The following is a 25,329-nucleotide window of genomic DNA, read 5'->3' on the forward strand; positions in this document are numbered from 1 at the left end:
TATCTGAAAGTTGATTTTATTTTTTTAAAATAAGAAGACATTAATTTTTAATTAATCACTATTTAATTTTATTAAATCATCGCTCCTAAGACTTTATTTATTGAAAAATTCAAATCACATTAATTAGGCTATTTATATCGAACACTTTGAGTTATCATATTTATAACAATTTAATTCCTAACATTATATTAAAAGTATTACTATTACTATCTTCTTAAAAATGAAATAAACATTTTCATGCACAGGATTATAACACTGAAGTGGGGTACAAATGCAAACATAAGGGCTTAGGTGGTATTTATATAAATTTCCAAAAATATTATATGTTTTGCGAAAATCATTGATCATTTTTCATAAACAATAATTAATTTAAATAAAAAAGAAATAATAATGGTTAACTCTCCATGAGAACAGTGCTCAGCTTGCAGAGGATGCAGGAATCAAAACATTTGCTTCGTCAGCTCATCCAAGCTCTGTGCAAAAGCAATGCTTTCTTCCATTCACACACAAGGAATGTCCAGCGCTTTGTAATTACATAACCCTCTTCTTCTCTCTCTCTCTCTCTTTCTTCTTACAGCTCCATTCTCGGCCGGCCGACAAGCTGAGGAACAAATGGGGCAAGTTTTGAGGAAGCCGAGTAATGAAGATTTCTCTTCATTTCAACTCTAGTTTTTTTTTTTTTTTTTCATCTTTTGAATGATATATAGTCATTTGATTAGTGGCTGCTTGAATATTTTCTAGCTTTATGGAGTAAATGTTTGCTTTGTTATCTCACTTTTTGAAAAAAAAAATTGTCGTTCACGCAAGCTGAGTCCAGACAACAAACGTAATGCACGGAGGAAGTGGAGGCCCCGCGCATAGCGTCTGTTGTCCCATATTTTCTCCACTTTGTAGGGTAAATATGCATAATAGTTTTATGATATGATTTGACGGATTGAATCAATGAGCAAATACACGGTTTTTAGCTTATTTTTCTTCGATTTGCAGCCAAATTTGTAATAATTTTTATAGTTGGGTTTAACTTATAGAGGATTTAATGAATTCTGTAGATTTGGGTTTATCAAATCTTGGTGATGTTAAATACTGAAAATTGTTTGGTATTGTTGAGGTTAAATCTAATTAAATCCATTTGAACTATTTGATAATTTATTTCAGGATTTAGGTTTGTTGGTTTGAGTAGGATTTAAATATGAAATGTTGATTAAGAACTTGTTAATAAGTATTCTATTAAATTAATTAAACATTGAATAATTAGCAAAACAAAATAAACTCTATTAGTTTAACTTAACCTTGTTATAGTTAAAAAAAAAACAGTTAATTAAGGTGGCAAATTACTAAAGTGTAATCGAATACCAACTTTATGAGCAACTAACAACAAAGAACATTATAAAGCTGAATGTAATCTCTTATAACATCTTCCTGACAACAAATAACTTCAAAACACTCATAATAGAAACCTTGATTGAATCGTTCCTAAGAACATTATTCGATTAATTAATTCATAAGCCAAATCCTAATTAACACATAAGCCAAATCTTAATTAATTCATAAGTGTTGAGAATCACGTAGATATTTTTACTTTAAATTATTTATGTAGAAAATAACAACTCTTTTCCCTATCTTAGATGTGAAGGAGCTGTTCAACTAAGTTAACATCATTGCAGTCATTACCTGTGATAAATAGATTTACTTAGGGTTTGTTTGGGGCGGCTTCAGCTTATTGAATAATCTGCTGATAAGCTGATTAAAAATAATCTGCTGATAAGCGAGATACGGTGGCTATTGCAAATTTTTATTTTTTTTAGAAAAGTCAAACCGCAGCCAGAAAACTGCCACCGCATTTATATATGTACGGTGTGAAAACGTTGTTTTCAGCGTGTTGAAAACGCAGTTTACCCTAACAGACCAGGTGCGTTTTCAAATCGCCACCACATCGAATAAGCTGCCCCAAACGGACCCTTAATCAAACATTTTTTTCTTATAAATTAGAATTACATTAACAAATAATATTACTTACTATTATTTTCTATAAATTTGTGGTAATTTAAATCCATATAATATTTTTTTCAAAATCTCTTCCTTATCATCACACGTGCATTGGGGTTTTTATCATTGACCTCAACCTCACATACCTGACTATCATCATGTTGTATCTCAATTTTGAGATATATTGAAAAATAGATCATTCCCATGATAGCGACCAATGAAATTGTGCAAGACTACGCAACAATCAAAACGTATGCTTGCACAATAATTGAAAGTTGACGCAAGTAATTTAACACTTGAAACATTTCTTTCCAAATCCTGAAAATTTTCTCAGCAACATCACGTAGTTGTGCATAATAATGATTATATAGCTCTGTGTTGTTGAGTATTCGTGGGACTCAATTGCACAATAACCACTTAAGTGATATCAATATTCCCTAAATAGCACTAAAAGCTTATCAGCGTTTGAATATTATGAATCAAGTAAATAAAATTTATTATAAAGCATCTTAATTTCTCCCTCTAACCATCAAAATACCCTCAAATCAGTTATAGACCTTTCCCAACTAGAAATCTTCGAGTGCGATCATGAAATAATTATAAGACCGCATTGGATGACCGGCTAGCTTATTTGCAACGTATTGATGACTAGCATGGTACCCATCAAACATGGGTCTCTGAATATAATCATCATCATCATCCAATAAACAGGTTTCTTTGATAGTTGATGATATAAGTTCACTTATAGCAGTGTTGACTTGTATATGTGCATCAACCATGCAACAAATTTTATTCAGAAAGTAACCCTCGTAAAAGTTTTCATTGCTACATATTTTGTGAAATTAATAAATTAAAATAAAATTATAATAATACAATATATGCAATAAAATAAAAGGTTAGATGTTCATAATAAGAATCATAAGACGAAATACAACTCAATTCTTCTCACCATACCTCTCCCATATGAGCCTACTTATATCATTTATATGGAGGATGATTAAGCCATACAAAAAAAGACCCAAAATAGAAACAAATCAATCACAATATACTCGTTAAATAAAAGCCATAAATACAATATTTTATTAATATGAAGGCTTTGATCTGAAACTATTGCATTGCAATGATTTTCCTTTTAGAAAAAAGTTTCATGGCCATAGGAGAATTAACAACCATTAAATTAAGCTCATAAGGAAATAAGACTTGGGTTTGTGGAGAAGTAATATCCTTTTCTTTTTATATTTTTCCTTATAAAAAGTGCATATCTGATACTTTTTATGTAGTCTATATTCGATGAATCATGCTGGGTCAAAATGTTAGTTTTCATCTGCACATTTTTTGCTCTTTTATGAGCAACGATGCTGGTAGGTTCTATGTCTCGAGTCTTATGTTTTATTATATACCATAGATTTCATTAAACAACACAGTTTTGTCAAAGAACTTTGCTTGGATTTCTCTTCAGCTGCAACACTTCCCAAGCAGTGCCTTTTCTTTTAGGAAGAATTTTATGCAGCTTTTCCTAAATAAGCTTAGGTTTGTATGAGTATTTATGCGTTTAGCCCCTTCCTTTTCTTGGAATATCATAGCATAAAATTACCAACTTTAAGCTTTTCACTAACTTTTCATGGCCTTGCCAGAGCCTGGAGATAAGGATGACCTGCTGCTAAAGGAACAACTTGAAATAAAAAAGCTGATTCACGAGGAGTTGGATGAAAAATTTGCTAGCATTGAGAGTACTATAAAAAGCCTTGATGATTTCTATCAAGTAATTTATGAATTTGTGGAGTAAGTTCTTCATATTATTGATTATTTATTTATTAAGTGCTCAAAAGCTACTAGTGATTATCATAGCCATAGTTGGTAGACAAGGTAGACAAAAAAATGGGGCATTTACATATATACTGCACAATTCTTATTTGTTTACATTTCTAACCCCTAAGCATTCGTATTTACATGCATAGCACTCAAATCCTTAGCGTCACATAAAAAAATTTCTTCTTTTTTATGCACAGGCTTATGACACCATGGTGTTATAACTTTTTAAGTGTAAATATCAAAAGTTGGGTGTTAGATATGTAAATACATAAGAAATGTGTTATGTATATGAAAACTTTCCCAGACAAAAAGGCAAACTAATCTGAGCAGCTTCTTTTGTTTTCTACCTCTCTTTCATCTCAGGATACTGAGTGAAAAGAAAGGGGCTATGCAATACAAGTTACCTGCTAAAGAAAGCCTTAGAAAAGAAGTTACTGTAAGTGTTTTCAGTAAACACTTTTGTTTTGGGGTATTTACATGCATGGCAATCAATTTTTATGGATTTATAAATCTCATGCTAAAGCTTCCAATTTTACTCGCATAGCCCCCGAGTATTTCGTATTACATCAAAAATAACACGAATTATCATTTTTCAATAGTCAAATCTATTATTTCATGCATAGGTACAGTTCTATGCGTGTAAATATGATAATTTAGGCGTGAGATACGTAAGTCCATAAAAATTGCTTGCTATGTATGTAAATTTTCCTTATGCTACGTATATAATCATATATCAACAATATGAGATGGAATCAATGAAACTAAGATAAAAAAATAAATTTTAATTATAACATAATATAATTTAAATAGCATTTTAATTATAGAAGTATAAAATTTGCCAATCAAATTGTGTTCAAATATTTCAAAATTTTATAGCATCTTCTGAATCATATGAATCAATCAAAAATAAAATTTGATTATACTTGTAGCATATAATTATTTAAAACAATTTCTAATGCATGTAAATACAAATGTTTAGGTGTCTGCTGATAATTGTCTGGTAAATATGTAAATGCCCCTAATTAGAATTTACAACTCACACCATCTTTCTTGCAGGCAGTTCTAGATAACAGAGGAGTATTGGCCAACAAGAACTTACCTCTTACCAAGGAGGAAGTGAAGAAGGTGATCCAAAATGTGATAAAAATAGAGAATTTTCAAATAGGTCAGGGGGCAAAAGACATATTTCTATATATATTTGGAGTCCCAGTTGTCAGCTTACTTGCCAAGAGGATAATTCCAGGCCCCACAGCCTCCATACCTGATGAACTCTTCATTCCAGCAGTCACTTCTGGCACCATTATTTTTCTGGCTAAAACCAACAGAATCTGAAATTTGCATTTTCTTTAATTTATTACTTGTAAATTAAATAAGTTCTGATAAATGTAGTAAAACTTTTTTTTTCTATTTCTTTCTTTTTTTTTTTTTTGTGAATAATATTGCACCATATGAAAAGCTAAACTGATTGTGGAACAATTATGGAAAATTTACATAAATACCACACAAGTATCATGTAATTATACTATTATTACTAGCCTTTTGGAGAATTATGACACCAAATCAAAACAATAGACAAGAGCCAAAGGAAACTGAACAGAGACGAAATTAAGCCCAAGCAAGTACAATAAATTTGAATTTTTTGTGCAGTTTCGCCTACAACAAATTACATTTCCAACAACTTGATATCATGTTTTATGAAAATATAGTAACACAAACAAGGTTTTCATATTGCAGCAGGAGCAATAAAAAACAGAACAAAAAATATAAAATAAAAAATAATAATAATAGTGGCACGTAATTTGATGTGACAGAAGCTTAAACATCAAAATAACAAACCATGGGCTGCAAAAACCTTAAAAAAAAACTCTCAGAAACAATCCTAAGCAAAACTTTCACAGAAAACAAATCAGAACCCTGACAACTGAGGACTTCTTGTGACAAAGAACCTTCAACTCTACACAGGTTATATAGAATGGATGACTGCTTTTGGGTCTGGCCTAAAACACAAAGGGGCCACTACACCAAATTAAAGAAAAAATAAATTTTATTAAATATAAGCAGAGAAGTCTATGATTTTATGAGGAATTGTATGTTGTGTACAGGGGCCAGCCCCTGCAAATTGATTGATCTTCTGAATTACATTCTAACATTCTGCCTTGTTTTGATCATTCGTTTCAGTGCTGCAAGCCAGAAATTGCATTCATCCCAGTCGCTTGTAGTTAATAGAACCTGTGAGAGTAAGAAAAAGGGAAACTTTTTAGATCAGGATACCCTATAATCAATCTTTCGGTGAGAATGGGCCAGGTTGCACAACGGTTGAATCTGTTTTGAGATAGTATGATATATTAAAAATAAAGAACATTTACATAGAAATAACCCAATTCCTATGAATTTACATATCTAACACATAAACTTTACTGCTTACTCTAATACCACCCAAACCTTAGCTAATCAAGCTTGACTAGAAAAGTTATATAATCATTTCTATCTACATTCTTTTGTTAAAAAGATTCAAAATAAACTTCTGCGACCTAGGCATCATGTTATCTTTTAATAATATTAAGAAATAAAGGTCACACAAACAAAATTATATATATTATATTTTCAATCTTCTTCTACTAAATCTAAGACGTCGATCTTCTAAATATTTTCTAAATTATTCTAATTTCTCACTTATTTCAATGAATTTTTGACCAATCAACACCACATGACATGTTAAGAAAATATATTGACTCAGATCTTTTTCTAATAAGCACCAATCATCAATTTCACCATTATTCTAATTTTTCAATTATTTAAGCCGAGTACATGATAAATTTAAACCATATAATATGATCAAAGCATACAGTACGACACCCTACATTGAGCATCCATTTTAATTATTTTCATGACTACTACAAACAAATATGGACAAAATACTTATCCTTGATAAAAATTTAATGCAACTGAAAGCTCTAAATATTTCATAATTGTTTCTAATACTAAATGATGCTCTAACATAGATAAGTTTGACAAAATTAACATACCTTCAACAAATATGACATCATGCACAGCCCATCGTTTTTCGTAGTATTCAACTATATGCTTTGTAAATATCAACAATAATTAACCCTTTCTTTGCTCCTATGATTTCATTAACTATTCTTGATACAAAAATCTTTCATAATAAATAATCCTAAGATGAAGCCAAATTAAATAATTCCCAAAAAACTTGAGTATTTTCTTACAGCTTATGTTTCATTATTCTTCCCCATAGCTTCAGTGTATCGCTCACAAATTTTGTTCCTTCAAAGTTAGCACAATCTTGATCATTTCCTTTGTTCGTAAATATTATACCAAAATACTTCGCCAACTATTCTCCATTCTCTTAGACATAATTCTATCAAATAGATTTGCAAACCAAATTACTGAAATATCTCCCAGAACTCTCAGAATCTTGCTAAATATCTCATGTGGACCTAAAGACTTACAATTATCCATCTTTTTTAGAATTATCGTCAATTTATAGTTTCAATCTAATATATTTCATTGTATTCTATTTTTTTCTAAAAGTTGGCAAAATCAGTCGTCCTCTTTGGTAAAGAAATGAATGTTTAATCCAGAAATACTAGTTCAAAAAGGCTAATAGAGAAAGCTCATGGCACATGCGAATAATAGAAAAAAGGCAACAGGCATAAAATACAGATTGAACAGTATTTTAGATGTTGCATATTCTATTTAGAACAATTTTGCAGTCATTATTCGAAATTATCTATGAGTACCTGGATATGCAAAGCGCTAGTGAAGTCCCCAGTGTCCAAGGCCTGACAAAGTTGACGGAGCTTGGACGAGGCATTTGGCGATATATCCCCAGTGTTAAGTTTTGCAAATAGAGCCCCAATTTTCCTTGAATTGTCTTCAATTTCCCTTTTCTTAGCTGGATTTGCACGTTGACCACCTAGTGCTTCAGACGTCTCATGATAAAGTCTAGTCAATGTCAGAATGACTGGTCTTAGTTCAGCTGTTCAAGCACAAAACAATAAGAAAGTAGACTTAGTCATAGAATACAAGTGAGAATGGATAAGGAAAGCAACTTCATGCAGTTAGTTCGTTAAATGATAGGCACTAAAGAATTATATATAAGTAATTATATTGCATAGCTAAATGATTGGCCGTAGAAAATGACCTCTCAAGGTTCTTTTTGATGTGTAATTTTATAGTAAAATAATGATGTGTACAGCAAAGATAATTAAAAAAATACAAAAACTCGAATACATATACAATGAAACAAAAAAAAAAAAAAAAAACCATCAAACCCTTTAGGAAAACAAAAAACAACTAAATAAAAAAAAATGCAATTAGACAACTTTGCTCGAAACTTAATAAAATAAGCAATATGACCGCAATTTTTTTTTAAAACGGCCCCATTTGTTAAATAATTTAAAGATGAGCACCAGGTTCCCCATTCCACAATATGGTACTTCTAAAACCTTGAACTTCGTCATACAAAGAATATACTATAGCCTTCATACCATACATTTTATTTCCAACAAACCTTCAATGACAACACTTCACGCTATTACTTTCTATTCACGAATGATGGAGGAACTCTGAAAATGCATAAAGCATAAAGCTGTTAATTTGAGTGTGCAAGATCAGGGCTGCGTTCTTAATTCACATTTTTTTAATTTTTTTTATTTATTATTTATTAATTTTTTTGCCTTCTTGGGTGTTGAGCGGGGTCATGGGAGAACACTCTGCTCAAATAATGTGCCCCTCACCATGGCTCCTGTCCTGCAGATACCATTGTCCCTCGGAATAGTAACATTTTTAGTTATAACATTAAACTAATTTAAAGGAGAAGTGTAAAAATGATCCCCTAAGCCTTTTCATGGGGTCGATTTTAATCTCGGAGTCTATAAAATAATCAATTTAGTTCATAGACTCTTCTATTATGGGCTAACATAATCCTCATAAAAGACTATTTCAGCCCCCATTAAAAAAAATATAGGGACTAATTTAACATTTTTATAGACTTTGAGACTAAAAAAGTCTCATGGAAATACTCTAGGGATCATTCTGACACTTTACTCATTATTTTACTTAAGTACGGGATATAAAAAAAATGCAGAGTTTTGCGTTTTTTAGATCAATATATTTAGCTTAATGAAAGAAAGAATGTGAAAATACATGCGAATGCTTCTGTGATTACCAGGGACATTTGAAGTATCAACAGTCTGCACAGTGGGAGGAGGGGCTGGAGGGGCCACAACTGATTGTTGCACCTGCTGCGTCGGACTAGAAGGTTGAATGGGACTAAGACCGGCATTGTGGCCAAAATTAGAACTTGTCACAGGCATGAATCCCCTAGGTGCTGGAGATGTTCCAGGTTGAGTAAATCTATGGCCGACAACAGATCCCGGCTGCAATGCACTGATAGCAGGGGCTGATACAGATGGTCCAGGTTGATAATTCTGATTAGGAACTCCCTACAAAAGGTCATGAAAAGAAAATCAAGTTAAAATTATTTTAAATTACAGTCTGCGTCTAAGCTGCCTAGAATATGAACCTGATACAATTGAGAGCCAAGGGTAAGTGGTTGCTGGTACTGTTCAGCATTTCGAAGAGTGGGGGGGTTTGCAGGAACAAATGGCTTCAAAGCAGGCTGAGCTGGCGCAGAAGGTTGTCCAAAACTTTGCTGTAAAGAAATTTTAAGAAAATTGAGAAGTTTAGATTATCATATTAGCTTAAAAAGCCAATAAGAAACAAAGAAATTACAAATTGGAAGTTTAGATTATCATAGTAACTATAACTTGGAAAGATTGAGGAAACAAGGACAGAATCTATGCAGAACAGTGAAACAAAGGCAGCTCAAATAAATGAAATATGAATTAGTACAGTTATACTACACATTTATAGCATATTTAAACAATGATGTTCGTCTTCATGGTCTACAGAAATGTTGTCCCAAACAAATTGTTTCCACCTAATGAGATAGGTTTTACACAAAATGATAAATAAATAAATTGATCGTGAGTAAATAAATGTTGCTTACTGCTTGCAGATGGAGTATACAAAAAAATTATTCTTTTAGTTACTGATACGCCCGGACCAAAATCAGCGAGCAAATCACAATGAAACGGCAAAACTAAAATGAGGGCTGCTCTTATCAGAAACAAATGCAAATAAGCAAGCTGCAAATGTGCTCTACTTTTCAAGAGGTAGATCGGCTCTCCAACAACCCTAGACTTAGCTAGGAACACCACCAAAAGAAAAAAAAAAAAACCACCAACAAATACATGCATAAAAAAAACAAAACGCTAGATTAGTCCCTTTAATAGAATCCTCTCACAACATTTCATATACTTTCCTTCCAAACTTTCCCTCCAAACTACTTTAATTTCTCCTTCTTGAATAGGCTCATTCTCGCGAAAGTGACCCGGCTCCATCTTGCGGAAATGACTGGACCACCTAGCCGGTCGGATAGTACTCAACCGGTTTACGCATAGGCATTACAATACTCTTCTCCCAAAGAAGTGACTTGTCCTCAAGGTGGAAGGATGGAAACTGTTTATGGATCATCTCGTAGGGCTCCCACGTTACTTCATATTTTGGCAACTCTATTTGCTGGACCAAAACCTCCTCTGCTCCCCTTACTCTTCGCACACTCCTTCAATCTCTAATGACTCTAGGATCACGTCCAAGTCCTCTGTCAGCATCGACGGTAGTGTAAACGAGGGTGTATTGTCTCCAATCGCATTTATAAGCTATGATACGTGAAAGACTAGGTGTAGTGATGGTGGTAACTTAAAACGGTAGGCTACTTCCCTGATGTGTGTCATCACCCCAGAAGGTCCAAAGTATCGCAATGATAATTTCTCACTTCTCCTCCTGGCCAATGTCTTCGATCAATAGGGCCTTAGTTTCAAATTGACCATGTCTCCTGGTTCAAATTGCACCTTTCTTCTGCATCCGTCCGTCTTCCTCTTCATGACTTGTTGAGCCCTTAGTAAATGCCCCTTGAGCTCTGCTAGTATTTTGTCTCTCTCCTCCAAGTATTGATCGATACTAGATACCAGTGTGGTACTATGCCCATAATGTATCAAGTGAGATGGATACCTCCCATATAATAGCTTGAAAGGGGGTTGTCTGCGTTGATGTGTGGTATGATGTATTATACCAATATTCCGAACATGCAAGCAACTTAACCCATAACTTCAGTGTATCGGATAAAAAATCATGTATGTCTCCACAGTCTTTTTAACCACTTCCATGTACTTATCAATCGAGGGATGATATGTAGTGCTTCTTTTAAGGAATGTTTCTTGCAACCTGAATAGCTCATTCCAAAAGTGACCGAGGAACACCTTGTCTCTATCTGATACAATTGATTCTGGCACCGCATGCAAACGGACCACTTCCCAAATTAATACCACCAAGACTAAGATTGCAGTGTAGAAATGTCGTAAGGGAATAAAATGTGCATATTACTTAGGCAATCCACGACCATCATAATCACAGTGAATCCTTCTTATCATGGCAATCACTCGATAAAATCTATCATCACTTCCTCCCAAACTTTTTTCCCGGTAATGCTAATAATTGAAGTAATCTCCCTTGCGTCGTGGTCAAGTACTTGCGTCATTAACACGTCAAATTTTGTCATGTCCTCCACATCTCAGCTCATCCCAACCGAATAAAGCTCTGTCGTCAAACAACTGTAGGTCTTCTGCACTTTTGAGCGTCCCCAATCGCACTGCCATGAAACTCTTGCAATAATCTGGGAATATACTCCAACAACTTGGGTAGCATGAATCGCCCCTAGTGGAGCAACTATTGTCCCCTCAATGCATATCATGGATGATTGTTCAGATCCTATAGTAACTCAGTTCTTATCTTCCTCAGCCCCTCATCTCTTTCGCTCTCTTGTCTCAAGGCTTCCCAATCTAGGATCAAAGGTATCAATAAAGTCATCAATTGAGGTTCATCCACCTTTCTCAATGTTCTCCAGTCCCGACCGATACTGAATCGAAATCATAGTCCAATAGCTTGGATAGCCATCTTTAACACTCCTCAGTCACCATCCACTACCCCAGAAAATACTTTAAAATCCTTCAATCTGCCACGACCAGAAAAATGTCATCAAGATAGGTACGGTACGACCGCTAATTTTGAATGGCCAAGACAATCGTCATCAATTTTCGTTCATATATTGACTTTAGCCTCGCTCTGTTCATAAGAACATGACTAAAGTAGGCAATTGGTCGTTGATCTTGCATGAATAATGCTCCTAATCCGTACCCTGATGCATTTATTTCCACCACAAATGATTTAGTGAAATTTGAAAGTGTTAATACCGGGATGCTATTTATGGCCCTCTTTCGATGTTTAAATGTCTATGTCGTTGTTTCCCCCCATTTGAAATTGCCTTTTTTCAACTACTACGTCGGTGACTGCTATCGTGTTATATTCTCTCATAATCTTTCAGTAGTAGTTGGTGAAACCCAAGAATCTACTCAACTCCTTCAAACTCCTTGGTACGGGTCAATCAACCATAGCCTTGGTTTTGGACTGATCCACTGCAACCCCCGTTTTGGCACCACATGTCCTAGGTACTCCACAAGCAACTATGCAAAAGAACATTTCTTCAAGTTAGCATATAACTGGTGCTCCTTCAACGTCTCTAGAACTGTCCTCAAGTACTCCATATGTTGTCTCTGTATGATTGTAGACCAGAATGTCATTAAAGAAAACCATGATAAATTTCCTGAGATAAGGTTGAAAACCCTATTTATGAGGGATTGAAATGTCGTTGGGGCATTGGTGAGGCCAAATGGCATCACTAAGAACTCACAATGTTCTTCATGTGTCCTGAATGTTGTCTTTTGTACATTTACTAGATTCATCCTGATCTGGTGGTATGATCCAATAACTCATCAGTAGGCCATGTAGTGTACATTTACTAGAAAATGACTGTCTCATAAAGTTCATCCAATAACTCATCAATCACAGGAATAGAAAACTTTTCCAACACCAATTCCTTGTTCAAAACCCAGTAGTCCATGCAGAATCTCTGACTGTCATCTTTTTTTCTTCACCAACAGGACGGGACTGAAAAAAAAAAAGACTCACGCTAGAATTGATAATCCCAGCCTCAAGCATCTTTCAGATCAGTTTCTCTATATTATACTTCTGGATCTGTCAGTATGATCCTACACTGATGAGAGAAACACCCTCCTTCAAAGCAATAGCGTGTCTGTGCTTTCTCAGATGAGGTATTTTGTTTAGCTGTTAGAAGGCATCTGTAAACTGCTGTAAGAACTGTTGGACACCTTCCAGAAACTCTGCCAACTCTGAATCTTGAATCTCCTCAATGCTCTGCAACTCCACCAAGTAGCCCAATCTTGCTCCCTGAATCAACTTGATCATATTTTTCAGCGACACTATGGTTTTGCATAAGCTAGCATCTCCTCTCAACAACACCTTCTTACCCTCCACTTGGAACTCCACCGTCAAGGATTTCCAATCCCCCATCATCTCCCCCAATGTTCACAACCACTTCATCCTCAAAATCACATCTGTGTTGCTCAAATCTAAAGGAAGTCTTCCACCACCAGTAAGCCATGTAGTGTCAAAACCAGCACCTTGCAAATTCCCTTACTTTTCTCCACCTCTGTCCCCATCATGACGTCGAAGCTCCTTGTGGTCAACAACTCAACCCTAGCTTTTCCACAACCTGATTTGAGATAAAGTTGTGTGGCCCCGATACCCACCAACACCACAATCGGTTGTTCCCCGATTCATTCCCTCACCTTCATGGCGTGATTCGAGGTAAATCCCACCAACAAATTGAGAAACACTTCCATCACATCCAAATACAGATGCTCCTCCATTGCTTCCTCTATTGATTCCTCACTCTCTGTATCCTCCTCCTGAACTAAAAGTACCTAAAAGGTGCACTCATCGCAATGGTATCATGAGGTGTATTTCTGGTCACAACGCAAACACAATCCTTTGGCTCATTTGTCCTGCACTTCTACATCTATGAGGCGCTTAAAATTACCTTTAGTCGGAGTCCTATATTCTTCTATTTTGGCGTCTCTTTCTGAAATGACACCGTCTGGGACCTCGATGTCGTGGCTGTCACGATGCTCTTGTAGAATCCTCCGACGTTGCCACCTTTGCCAATCTTCTACACCTGCTTCTTATCCTCCATCATCTGGGCAAGCTCCATGAATCCACACAGTCCCAAAGGGCGGATGACTGCTCTTATGTTGGGCTATAGGCCTTGTAAAGAAGTTCACTTCTAGTCGTGCTGCAAAAATTCCCCTCAACCTCCCTGATAATAGCTCAAATTTCTCTCGGTATTCCATAAACGTCCTCTTGAATCAAAGCATAGAATTGCTCGTATAGGCCTCCTTCCCAAATGACTCGGAAATGCTCCAACAAGCAATTATTAAACTCCTATGACTGCATCGAATACCTTGCCTTCATCCACTGGAACCACGTTAAAGCCTTCCCTTCAAGCATAATCCCGTTGTCATGAGTTTATCTTCGTCAATCAACCCGTTAATTGCAAAGTATCGCTCCACTTTATAAACACATCCATGTGTGTCCTCCCCTTTGAAGATTGGCATCTTTAGTTTTCTGGCCCTTACATCTTCACCCCAAACTCCTCTTCCTCCAGTATTTTCCCCAATTTGTCTAGGGTGGAACTCCCTACTTCGATCATAGGCATATCCCGAATCCCTCCTTCCTCCATCGTGCTCTTCTGTGACCCTTACATCTTCCCTCCAATTTTCTGCCCATCTCACTCCATGGGAAGTCTCCACTCCCCCTTGTTTCGGAGTTCTAAGGGGACACTTTTGTAGGTAGATGAGATATTCTATGTTGTTTTCTCGCTCGATCTCCTTCCCTTTTGACCTAGCCAAGAATTCTCTGATCAATCCTTGGTTAAGATTTACAACTGAAGCGGTCTGCACAGCCTTAGCTTGCATCTCCATAAACTTTTCATCATCTCCCACATTTCTCCTATGCTCTTACATCCATCCTCCGTTTGACTTCAATAGAAGAAAACATGTCCTCCATGGTGGCAAACCTCTCTTCCATTCATGAATTGATTTGCTCCACCTCTCCTTCTCGCACATCCACTTTCTTTATTGTCATCCCACCAAGATCTATACTCTGATACCAATTTGATACGCAACGGACCAAAATCAGTAAGCAAACCACAATGAAACAACAAGCGAGATGGCAAAACTCAAATGTGGGCTGCTCTTATCAAAAATAGATACAAATAAGCAGAGTACAATAGCGATCTACTTTTTGAGAGGTATTAAGGCTCTCAGAGGCCCTCTTTGCTCCCCGCCTTTTTTGAGCACAACATCCAACCGTTCGCGCTTGGCTCCTTTTCGAGGAAACGACCAGCCATCCGGCTGGTTGGATGGTGCTCGACCGGTCCCTCCTGGACTAGTTCATGTATAGGCATAACAGTTACGAAACAGAAAAACAATATTGCTCGACTCTCTTTAACCTTGTTTTTCAGTTTCTATCGTTACATGGTCTAAGGCTCAAATCTAGCATATGATCAATCACAATTTGGACATAAAAATAGAAACGATCATATTCACTGAAGTTTTGATGATTTGATTTTCCCAAGAAAAATTTCAATAATGGTGATTCTCAGACCATATAATTGAAATCGAAGAATATATCATCAAAGTTGATGAAACCATATCTATGTCTCAAATATTATGATCAGATGATCTTGGTGCAATATCCCGTCGTAGATTAGATGCTACCTAGAATGAAAATATTAACTTGATGCATTTCAAAAATGATGAATTCGTTTTAGGTTTTTATCACGTGGCTCTCTCAAGTATTTGTTCTCCCAGAAAGTAGATAACTGGAGTGACAACCTCCAATATCAACTTTTTAAGTTTTCTTTGGAATTCATATTCCTCCAACATTTTTAACAGAACAAAAAAAGTTGACTTTTTTTAACGGAAGAAGGAACATAAACAATACAAATTGATAAGAAAATAAAATAAATGGTTACTACATGACTACATATAGAAATTAGAATCATCAACATAGTCATCATTTTAAATAATATTTTCATTAAATCTTGTTAATTAGAAAAGAGAGAGATAATTGAGATTGAAGTTGATGATGAAGACAGAAAATATTGACAAAAGTAAGGATAAAAGAGGTTAGCAAGCAATTAACCACAAGGATGATTCCAATGAAGAACATCCTAATAAAAGAACCGGAAATAATTTTGAATTCGACCTCTTAAATCATAACTAATTTATTTGAGAATACGATACTCTTGTTTATTTTACACTTCTTGTTTACACTTATTTATCTTGATTTCACTTAATTATATAACTTTTCATGATGTTACTTCGATACTTTTGATTACTCCAAAATTTGGAGTAAACCATGCTTAATTTTTAAGTTTACGAATCAAAAAGTCATGAAACTTACCCCTTGCCTCATGAAAACAACAAAGCCTCAATCTCCCAATGAAGCAATTTTAAATCTTGATAAAAAATAGCCAACGCGAATCATAACCAAATAACTTAGCTATGCTTCAGAAGGTAATTCAACAATTGATCAAACTTTAGCTGCCCAAAATACTACACTCAATGATACCAATTGAATGAGGTATAATTGCTTCCATACCAACTTGGCTAACCATAAACAAGTTATTGTTACATTCACTAATGACTAAACTATGAGATTGTAAGGTTTCATATACGGAGATCAAAGTACATTACGATATAATTAAATGCGAGCACTGCACAGTAGATTTCTTACTTGTGGAACCTGGTGAGTCTGCGAAGGGATGAACATCTGAGGCGACTGAGTCGGCTGGAATTGAACAGGATTGGCATATCCTATGTATTGCTGCCCTGGTTGAGCAACTTGTGCAGGTTGGTACCCGCCGTATGGAGCCAAATTCTGCTGATACCCATCACCATATTGAGCGCTAGACGCAGGCTGCTGCTGTTGGATTTGTGTGTTAGCCTACCATAGGACACATGGAATGGCATCAATACATCGAGATTAACGCTCTAATTAACTGTCAATTTTCTATTTAAAAAACATACCTGGTGGTAATTTTGTGAACCATTAACAGTGCCAGAAGCAGATCCACCAATATTATACAGAGGATCATTTTGAAGCTGGCTTTCTTCAAAACGCACGCTCTTAGACACTCCCATTTCTGCATAGGAAATAACAAAATGAACATAATGGTGTTTTAAAAAAGAAAAACATATTAAAACTCTAAGAATCAACCAAGATAGGACTAGTAAAATCGACTATAATATCTAAACACTAAGATAAATTCATGTAACTTGGACATTCTAAATCAAGCAAAGCCAAATTATAATTGTTCACCATTTTTAAGAGCACTATTAAACAAGTAGTAAAAGATGTACTTAGAGAATCAAAAGGAAAAACACTTACAAATAGAAATAGTTTGTGGTAAAATAATAATATGCAAGAAAAAATAAAATATAATAAGTTTTGTTATAAATTATTTAAATAAAAAATCTTATAGAATTGAGAAAAATATAAAGTGGCCCACAGAGAGTTTAAGAAGAAAAATTTATGATACTAAAAATTTTGTTTTTAGTGATTTTTAAAATAGATTAGATATTATAAAGAGTAAAAGATATATGTATAATTTAGCCAAACAAGGAGATAAGTAAAGTTTATCCCAAGTTAATTAAGGATGAAAATAGAAAGTGTTTTTCTTAGATGATGGTATTCAAAATAGATGGGTATTTTGATAAACTTTTCAATGAAGATCTTAAAAACTACGATTAACTTAGTGATCTTAATGTAATTAATAATAATAATAAAATTTTACTTTTACCATAGTATTAAAAAAACTGAAGTTTATGAGGCTTTAAAGAAAATGAAGAGTGAAAAATCAATAGGACCTAATGATATCCCAATAAAAGTATGGAAATTTGAGATTTTCTTGGCTTACTAAACATTTTAATATTATTTTCAAAACTAAAAAAAATACCTGAGTGGAGGAAGAGTATTTTGGTCTATATAATAATGGAGATACACAAGAGTGTATAAATTATAGAGGAATTAAGTTAATGTATCACACATTCAAACTATGGGTGATAGTAATTGAACATAGGTTAAACAATGCAACAAAAAGTTTCTCAAAATCAGCTTGGCTTTATGTCGAGCAACTCTACAATGGAAGTTATACATTTAGTGAGAGGTTTGATTAAGAAATACAAAGAGAGTAAGAAGGATCTCTATATGATTTTTGTTGATTTAGAAAAATTTTATGATATGTTCCGAGAGAAATTTTTTGGGGAGTTCTAGAAAAGAAAGGCATTGATATGACTTGTATTCAGGTCATTAAACATATGCATACGAGAGTTGTTACTTGTGTTTGAACAAAAGGAGGATTGATCAAATATTTTATTATTTCAGTTAGATTGCATCTGGGATCAACTTTTAGCGCATATCTTTTTTCTTTAGTTAAGGATGTTCTTCCTATACAATTACAGGGGAATGTACTTTTGGTGTAAGCTTTTCGCTAATAATATCCTTTTTGTGAATAAGACAAGAGAAAGAGTTCCGAAAAAAATTGAATTTTGAAGGTCAATTTTAGAGTTTAAAGGCTTTAGATCTAAGACTGAATACATGGAATGTAATTTTAACAGTAGTAGATCTAGTGGTGGGGTTGTAGCAATAGGTGATCAAGTCATTATGAGAAATGAACGTTTTAGATAACTTGGGTCTATTATTCAATGTAATGGTGTTATATATGGGGATGTTATTAGTAGAATTCAAGTTGGATGGTTGAAGTGGAGGAATGCATCGGGTCTATCATGTGATAGAAAAGTACAGCTTAAACATAAAGAAAAATTTTATAAGACGGTGTGAGACCAACAATGTTTTGAGGCGCACAAAATGACGGCCTATGAAAGAGAAGCATAAAACTAAGTTAAGTGTTGTTGTGATGAGAATGCTTAGAGAATGCTTAGGTGGATAGAATGCTTAGGTGGATGAGTGGCTTTACACTTAAAGAAAAAATGTGAAACAAATATATCCGTGAAAGATTTGGTGTAGCTCCAATGGTAGACAAAATTAAAGAGAGGCATCTTAGATGGCATGGTCACATCAAACATCGATCGTCTCTTGATCCAATTAAGAAAGTAGATGCTTTAGATTCAACTTATGTTAAGAAAGGTAGAAGTAAACCTAAAAAGACTCAGACTTGTTGTATAAAAATTATATTAATTTGTTAGAATTAAATGAAAATATGATATTTAATAGGACACAATCGAGAAAAATGATTCATGTAGCCAACCCACTTAATGGGATATAGGCATGTTGTTGTTGTACTGCTTTCCTTGATACCAAATCAATTATCAAGAGAGAGAAGTGCCAAAATAGACATCTTGTTCTTTGCAGGGGGTCATTTTAGTCCCAATGTGTCAACTTAATCTCCCGACTTTCTAAATTTGATATGAAATAGTCCTTACGTAGGTCTATTTTAACTCCAATTTTAAAAGTTTGGGGTCTAATTTGACACTTTTATAGACTCGGAACTAAAATGGCTCCATGTTAAACCGTCAAAGAACTGTTTTGGCACTTTATTCACCAAAAAAATTCAATCCACAATAGTTCAAAAGAAAAATAAACAAAATCCATGTTATGAGAATTTGATTTGCCAGGGTAGTTTACCTTCCATGCAAAGTGTAATACGATTTTGAAGGATAGCGAGCTCATGCGACGAATCTTCTGAGCCAAGGAGTTTTAGATAATCCATAGCAGTTGAAAGAAGGCCTTGACTAGCTAGAAGTTCTGCATAGTTCTCCACCAATTTTGATAAAGATTTACTAAGACGCTTTTGTCCAGACGCAAGGGCAAGAACAATGGTTTTTTCCATTAAATCCTATCAAAGTATGATTTCAGCCAATGATTATTCTGTTAAGTGATTACAGGAAAACATGAAATTTACAACGGTATTCATTACCTGAAGAAGATCAACGTAACTCCTCCCATCTCGCTCATATATTAGACTACGTGACCAAATTTCCACTATTTTATCAATATTTCCAGCACAGATATAACAGAGGGTAGCAGCAAGTGTATGTCCCACTGTTAACAATCGAGAACCGAGAGTATCACACAGGATAGTCCATTCATCCTTCTGAGCAAACTGTTAAGCCGGAAAAACTATTACTTCAAAACCGTGCATCGCCTTTAACAAAGTGAAACACTACCACAAAAAAGCAAAAATAACAAAAACACCAAAAAGTATACTTATTTTAAAAATAACTAAAACACTACAAAAGGGCTCATGTCATAAAAAACAAACAAAGTCAAAGATCAAAAAAAGTTCTAATGTTCGCCTATCAGAAAAAAAAAGGCAACTCTTAGTTCTAGAGTAAATTAAGCATTATATTTGCCAGGTGGCACTTCCTTCAAGGTTTACAAGTTTTCAGCTGAGAAAATCATTCCATTGCGTCAATAGACGAACGGACAAAAGCAGAGGGTGCTGGTGAAAATAAAACAGAAATGAGATCCAACAAGGAAAAAACACTTTACAAATGAATAGACTCAAAACAGCCACTAACTGTTTACATCGGGCCATTTTAATCTCAGTCTATAAAAGTGTTAAATTAGTGCTCAAACTTTTTAATTGGGCTGAAATAGTTTTCCAGGAGGGATATTTCAACCCATATTAAAATAGTTTGGGGACTAAATTAACACTTTTATAAAGTTTGGAACTAAAATGACCACCTGCAAAGAATCTGGAGACTATTTCAACGCGTTTCTCCTTCACAAATATTTTGGACCCATTTGCCAAGTCATAGAAGCCTATGGTGGCAAGGGAAAAGAAAATAATATGATACATAATTACCAAATATTATGACATTTACCAATGCATAAATCAAAAAGGTATATGTGTTAAGTTTCATTTAACATTTTCTCTAATTTATATGCTATAAAAATGGTAATTGTTCAAAATGACTTGCAAGGAATTGAGTTTAATATATCAAATCGCACACAACAAGTGACTTGAAAATGAGGATTAATAACATCAGCCTCAAGTAGTTTAGATAAATCTAATGAAATGATGATGATTATGATGATAAGGGTGATGAACAATTTTGTGACTGACCACCACCCAATACTGGAATACTACAGCGCGCAATCATCTAGAAATAGATAAAGAGAAGTGTCAAAATGGTTTCTTGATTAGTCCCAGAGTCTAAAAAATTGTCAATTTGGTCCCCAGAATCATTGTATGGGGCTAAAATAGCCATATCTGCTGACAATTTTAGCTGATATTAAAAGAATTTAGGCTTAAATTTGATATATTTATAAAACTAATACGACACCACATAAATAGTTAGGGGACCTACTACTTGGCACTTCACTCAATAAATAAAAATTGTGTAAAACTATAATGCTCACCGTGCAAAGAAGGGCAAGAGTTTCTTTCCATGAGTTAAGCGGCCTGGTACTAACAAGTGCCATCAGATCATTATTAGCCATTGCAGCAACAATCTGAATGGAAAAGTCGATTGAAGTTGAAACAACTGATAAATTTGTAATCCAAAGAACATAACAACCAATCAACGTTAATAACTGAAACAAATAATTAAAAAGTAAATAATCGGACCTTTAAATAGGGTGAGAGACTATTTTGAAGATACTTGTCCCTTGTCCTCTCCCACAATGAAGGACCGCCGACATGAGCAATAACCAGCGCATCAGCCAATCTGTTTGCTGACAGGCAAAACCGAACTGCTTCCTTATAATCTCCAACTATGAGAGCACGTTGAATAGCCTCATCAATGGATGGATCAGAATCATCCGAAGTTGCTTCCGTCTCTCTTGGTGCTTGCTCCTCCGGAACCTCTTTTTCTTCACTTAACTCTTTATCATCAGAAAGTTGTAAATTATTAAAGAAATCATCTCCATTATCGATGGGGAAAGAAGAAACATCTCCTTCAAAGAGTGCCCCTTTCTTCGAATTCTCGTCAAAATTAAGAGCGTTAGTCAACTCCTTCCCGAACTCATCAGATGTAACCTCCGATTCAGCAATGGGTACTCTGAAACCAAGATGAGTGAGCAACTTTGTCCTAGCTGTCCCATCTTCCTCAAACATGACCTTCAAAAAAGCCCATACTTCCTTTTCATCCTCAGACCTATCCACAAAAATTAAAATTACAAACACAAACGCAAAATTTGAATAATTAAGATAAAGAAGACAATTCCAAGAAGCATGTTGCTTCAGAAAGCTGACATACAAAGAATCCTGAATTTTTTTTTCACATAATGCCCGCAGTGAATCCTTTTCACCACTTTGAATTGCAGCTTCAAATTCAGCAGATCGGTGAACCAAACTGTCTTCGGTAACCAAATTATGCACATGAACCTGTAAACTAAAGAAAGTCAATCCCAGAGACAATGAAAAAGATGAGTTACTATATTGTCTAACCTCAGAAACAGATGATGAAGCACCAGGAGCTGCTGGACCAGGATGAAATGTTACAAGTTTGCCACCGAAACCAAAAGACACTCCAGCCGAACGTTTCAACCATTTTGGAGCTCTAAGGCGTACTGAGAAAACAAATACAAATGTTTTGACAATAAGCAATTGTGCAATATCAGCACGACAGCAAAATTGTCAGCATAAAAAAGGTGAAAATTACATATGGAACACACAATTCTTACGAATTTACATATATCATGCCTAAACTTTGATTATTGCATTTCTACAATCAAAATTCATCACATCGCATAAAAAATACCACTTTTAAATTTTAAAAAGCGAATTACACATCTCCATGCAAATGTTAGGTGGCCTATATGTAAAAATTGATGTTTATATGTTAGATATGTAAATACATAAGAATATGTATGTAAATTTTCCAAAAAATAAAGTTAAACATGGACTAACCTATAAAATATTATACAAACTTGGAAAAGGTTGTACTAACAAATAATTTTTGTTCAATAAATTTAAGTTCAAATGAAAAAACACAAGCTTAAATTACTGAATACAGAGTTTCAGAAGCCAAGGTATACATTGTTAGCTAAATTGTGGAAATAGCATTTAAGCTAACATACATGGAATACATTGCATAAAATCTAAGATCCTAAAAAATGCAAGTCCGAAATTTATGGGTTTTGGTAACTGCTTAAAGCTTAAAACGCTAACCAAACTTCAAAATCAAATTTAATAGAGTCAAAAGAGACCCCGAAAGGAATATTTCAGCCCCCAATAAATAAGTCTGAGGACTAAATTGGCATTTTTATACTCTAAAACTAAAATGCGGCCCTACAAAGAGTCAGAGAATAATTTTGACATTTTTCTCAAAATAAATGCATCCCTGCAATGACACGGGGCTGGATGTGCCACAAAGCGGGGGCCCGTAGGGGGAGAACCCTGTGGCACTCTGTGGGAGCCTCTGAACCCTCGCGAAAGATCACGAGCCGCGATCCTGCAGTTCAAAACCACGATATTTCGCAGGAGCCCGCGATCACACACAATGGCGGTAGAAACCGCAAACTTTCGCGATCCAGTATTAAGAACTGCCTCATGAGTCTATCGCACCTATCTTCTTCTAAGTGTTCTTGGATTCTTTTTGCTTTTTCCACCACTTTCCTTTTGTGTAGAGGTAGAAGGCTAAAAATAATTGTCCCCTGTGTGTAGAAAGCAGTTCTAGTGGAGTTGTCTTCTAATTTATTGTGTTGAGTCTCTTCCCACTTGTTAAGGTTGTATCTGACGATAGGTGGTGCTTCGGTTGTATCCTGCTCCAAGGTGATGTTGCAAACATCCAATCTCCTTTATTTATTCTCACTGACACTTTTTCCTACCTCTCCCCTAGTTGCCTACCACCCCCATACACCTCCAACACTCTACCACCACTATACTTCCCCTATAACCTTGCTTCCCTACCTACATACAACCAACCAAACACCATCACAACTACCCAAACAACCCCCCGACATCTCTCATCTTGCCCTACCACCACACCGACGCCACCACCTCCTTCGAACATCTTCCGACATCCTAACCGTGGGATTCGCCTATTATTGTCGTTCCTTTCTATTTGAGTCGTGTTGGAATCCTATATCAACATTAAGAAATTTTTTTTTTGTGTTCCTCTATTCTTCCTACTAGTTCTAGTATCATTTAGTATCAGAGCTAGCTCAACCCTAATTTTATCCTAAGGTTCCCAGCATCCGCCCCTGACCATCAACTTTTTTTTCCTTCCAATTCTCAAATCTAGCCATGCCACCGCGGAGATATATATCAGGTTCTACTCGGAAAGAGATCCAACGTGAAATTCGTCGTCTGCAACAAAGACTAGCCAAGTTAGATGATGGGAACCAGGAAGAGATTTCCTTCGACCATGATCGAGAGAGTCGTGGGGGGACAGAGATGAGGATCTTAATCCATTCCACGGAGAAGATCACGACAACGAGAAAATCAGTCGCATCGTTTTGGTATCCAATATCAAATGATGCCGAGAGAAGAAGCCTCTTATGCAGGTCAGAGGGGCTTTAGCATCAAGATGAGCCTCCCAGAGTTTGAGGGAGGAATGGAACCCGATGAGTTTATCGACATGTTACAATCAGTCAAACAATCTTAAAGTATAAATACGTATCAGAGAATAAACGAGTCAAACCAGCTGCAATTAAACTAAAGAAGAATGCCTCCTTATGGTGGGAAAATCTACAAACGCAGAGGAGAATGAAGTGGGAAGATAACTAAATGAGAGAATATGAAGAAGGAAAGGCAGAAGAAATACTTCCCACTGCAGTATGACAAGGATATGTTCCTCAAACTCTACAAATTACAGCAACGAGATGTATCAGTTGAGGATTTCACGGCCCAGTTCAACCACCTGCAGCTAAAGTACGAGTTGACAGAGCCAGTGGAGCACACGATCGCCAGATATCTCGGAGGTCTAAAGCCCACCATTAGTCGTATGGTACAACTACAACCATACTGGACGTTGGAAGATGTCCAGACACTAGCTCTGAAGGTGGAAATGGAGCAGAAACAAAGCAGACAACAGTCATTCTTTAGATCACCACCTTCAGCCAAAAAGTCACCCGCAACTTCTACAACTGACAAGGGTGCCATGAAAGGAAAGAATAGAATTGGATAAGGATCCGATAAGGCAGATCATAGTGTGAAGAGGCAAGAGAAAAGTGATTCCTCCAATAGAGTGTCAGCTAGGAAGTGTTTAAGGTGTCACGGCTACGACCACATAGCCTCTAACTACCAGACAAGCTGAGTTGTAACACTCACCGATCAAGGCATCGTCGAGGAAGTCGATGAGGAATCAGAAGAGAGTACAGAAAAAGAGCTTCAGCTCCACCGAGATGAAGGAGAAGCGCTAGTCATCCATAAAATACTTCAGTCTGAGCCCAAACACGACCAATCCTGGTTAAGGCATAACATTTTTCGTACCAAGTGCACTGTCAAGAGGAAGGTCTACAGTCTAATCATCGACAATGGTAGCTGCGAGAACA

The 25,329-nt window shown here is 35.5% G+C and overlaps 2 protein-coding genes across 3 annotated transcripts in view; one reads left to right on the plus strand and one right to left on the minus strand.

The window, feature by feature from the left end:
* Positions 1-583: 583 nt before the first annotated feature.
* LOC110028467 lies at positions 584-5,179 on the plus strand. The gene is made up of 4 exons (XM_020730323.1): positions 584-637; positions 3,621-3,768; positions 4,162-4,234; positions 4,855-5,179. Exons 1-4 carry the CDS (start codon positions 613-615, stop codon positions 5,128-5,130), a joined length of 522 nt encoding a protein of 173 aa, XP_020585982.1. The 5' UTR covers positions 584-612; the 3' UTR covers positions 5,131-5,179.
* Positions 5,180-5,560: 381 nt separating this feature from the next.
* Positions 5,561-25,329, minus strand: part of LOC110028322 (protein transport protein SEC31 homolog B) — a 43,363-nt gene continuing 23,594 nt past the window's right edge. For both annotated transcript variants that reach the window (XM_020730129.1, XM_020730128.1), the window contains exons 11-22: positions 22,280-22,401; positions 22,089-22,216; positions 21,458-21,986; positions 21,250-21,342; positions 19,802-19,987; positions 19,510-19,720; positions 16,893-17,008; positions 16,600-16,809; positions 9,347-9,475; positions 8,990-9,266; positions 7,560-7,798; positions 5,561-6,027 (exon numbers count right to left, since the gene is read on the minus strand). In XM_020730129.1, the coding sequence (XP_020585788.1) occupies positions 5,935-6,027; positions 7,560-7,798; positions 8,990-9,266; positions 9,347-9,475; positions 16,600-16,809; positions 16,893-17,008; positions 19,510-19,720; positions 19,802-19,987; positions 21,250-21,342; positions 21,458-21,986; positions 22,089-22,216; positions 22,280-22,401 (2,333 nt within the window). In that variant the 3' untranslated portion in view covers positions 5,561-5,934. The remainder of the gene's footprint in view (positions 6,028-7,559; positions 7,799-8,989; positions 9,267-9,346; positions 9,476-16,599; positions 16,810-16,892; positions 17,009-19,509; positions 19,721-19,801; positions 19,988-21,249; positions 21,343-21,457; positions 21,987-22,088; positions 22,217-22,279; positions 22,402-25,329) is intronic.

The sequence above is a fragment of the Phalaenopsis equestris genome, unplaced genomic scaffold (assembly GCF_001263595.1).
Source record: "Phalaenopsis equestris unplaced genomic scaffold, ASM126359v1 Scaffold000511, whole genome shotgun sequence".
In the NCBI taxonomy this organism is placed as follows: Eukaryota; Viridiplantae; Streptophyta; class Magnoliopsida; order Asparagales; family Orchidaceae; genus Phalaenopsis; species Phalaenopsis equestris.

Excerpts from the sequence above, each read along its gene's own strand:
- LOC110028467 (XM_020730323.1), top strand. The coding sequence starts at position 613 with ATGGGGCAAGTTTTGAGGAAGCCGA. Across the intron at positions 3,769-4,161 it reads GTAATTTATGAATTTGTGGA|GATACTGAGTGAAAAGAAAG; the intron begins GTAAGTTCTTCA and ends CTTTCATCTCAG. Across the intron at positions 4,235-4,854 it reads GCCTTAGAAAAGAAGTTACT|GCAGTTCTAGATAACAGAGG; the intron begins GTAAGTGTTTTC and ends TCTTTCTTGCAG.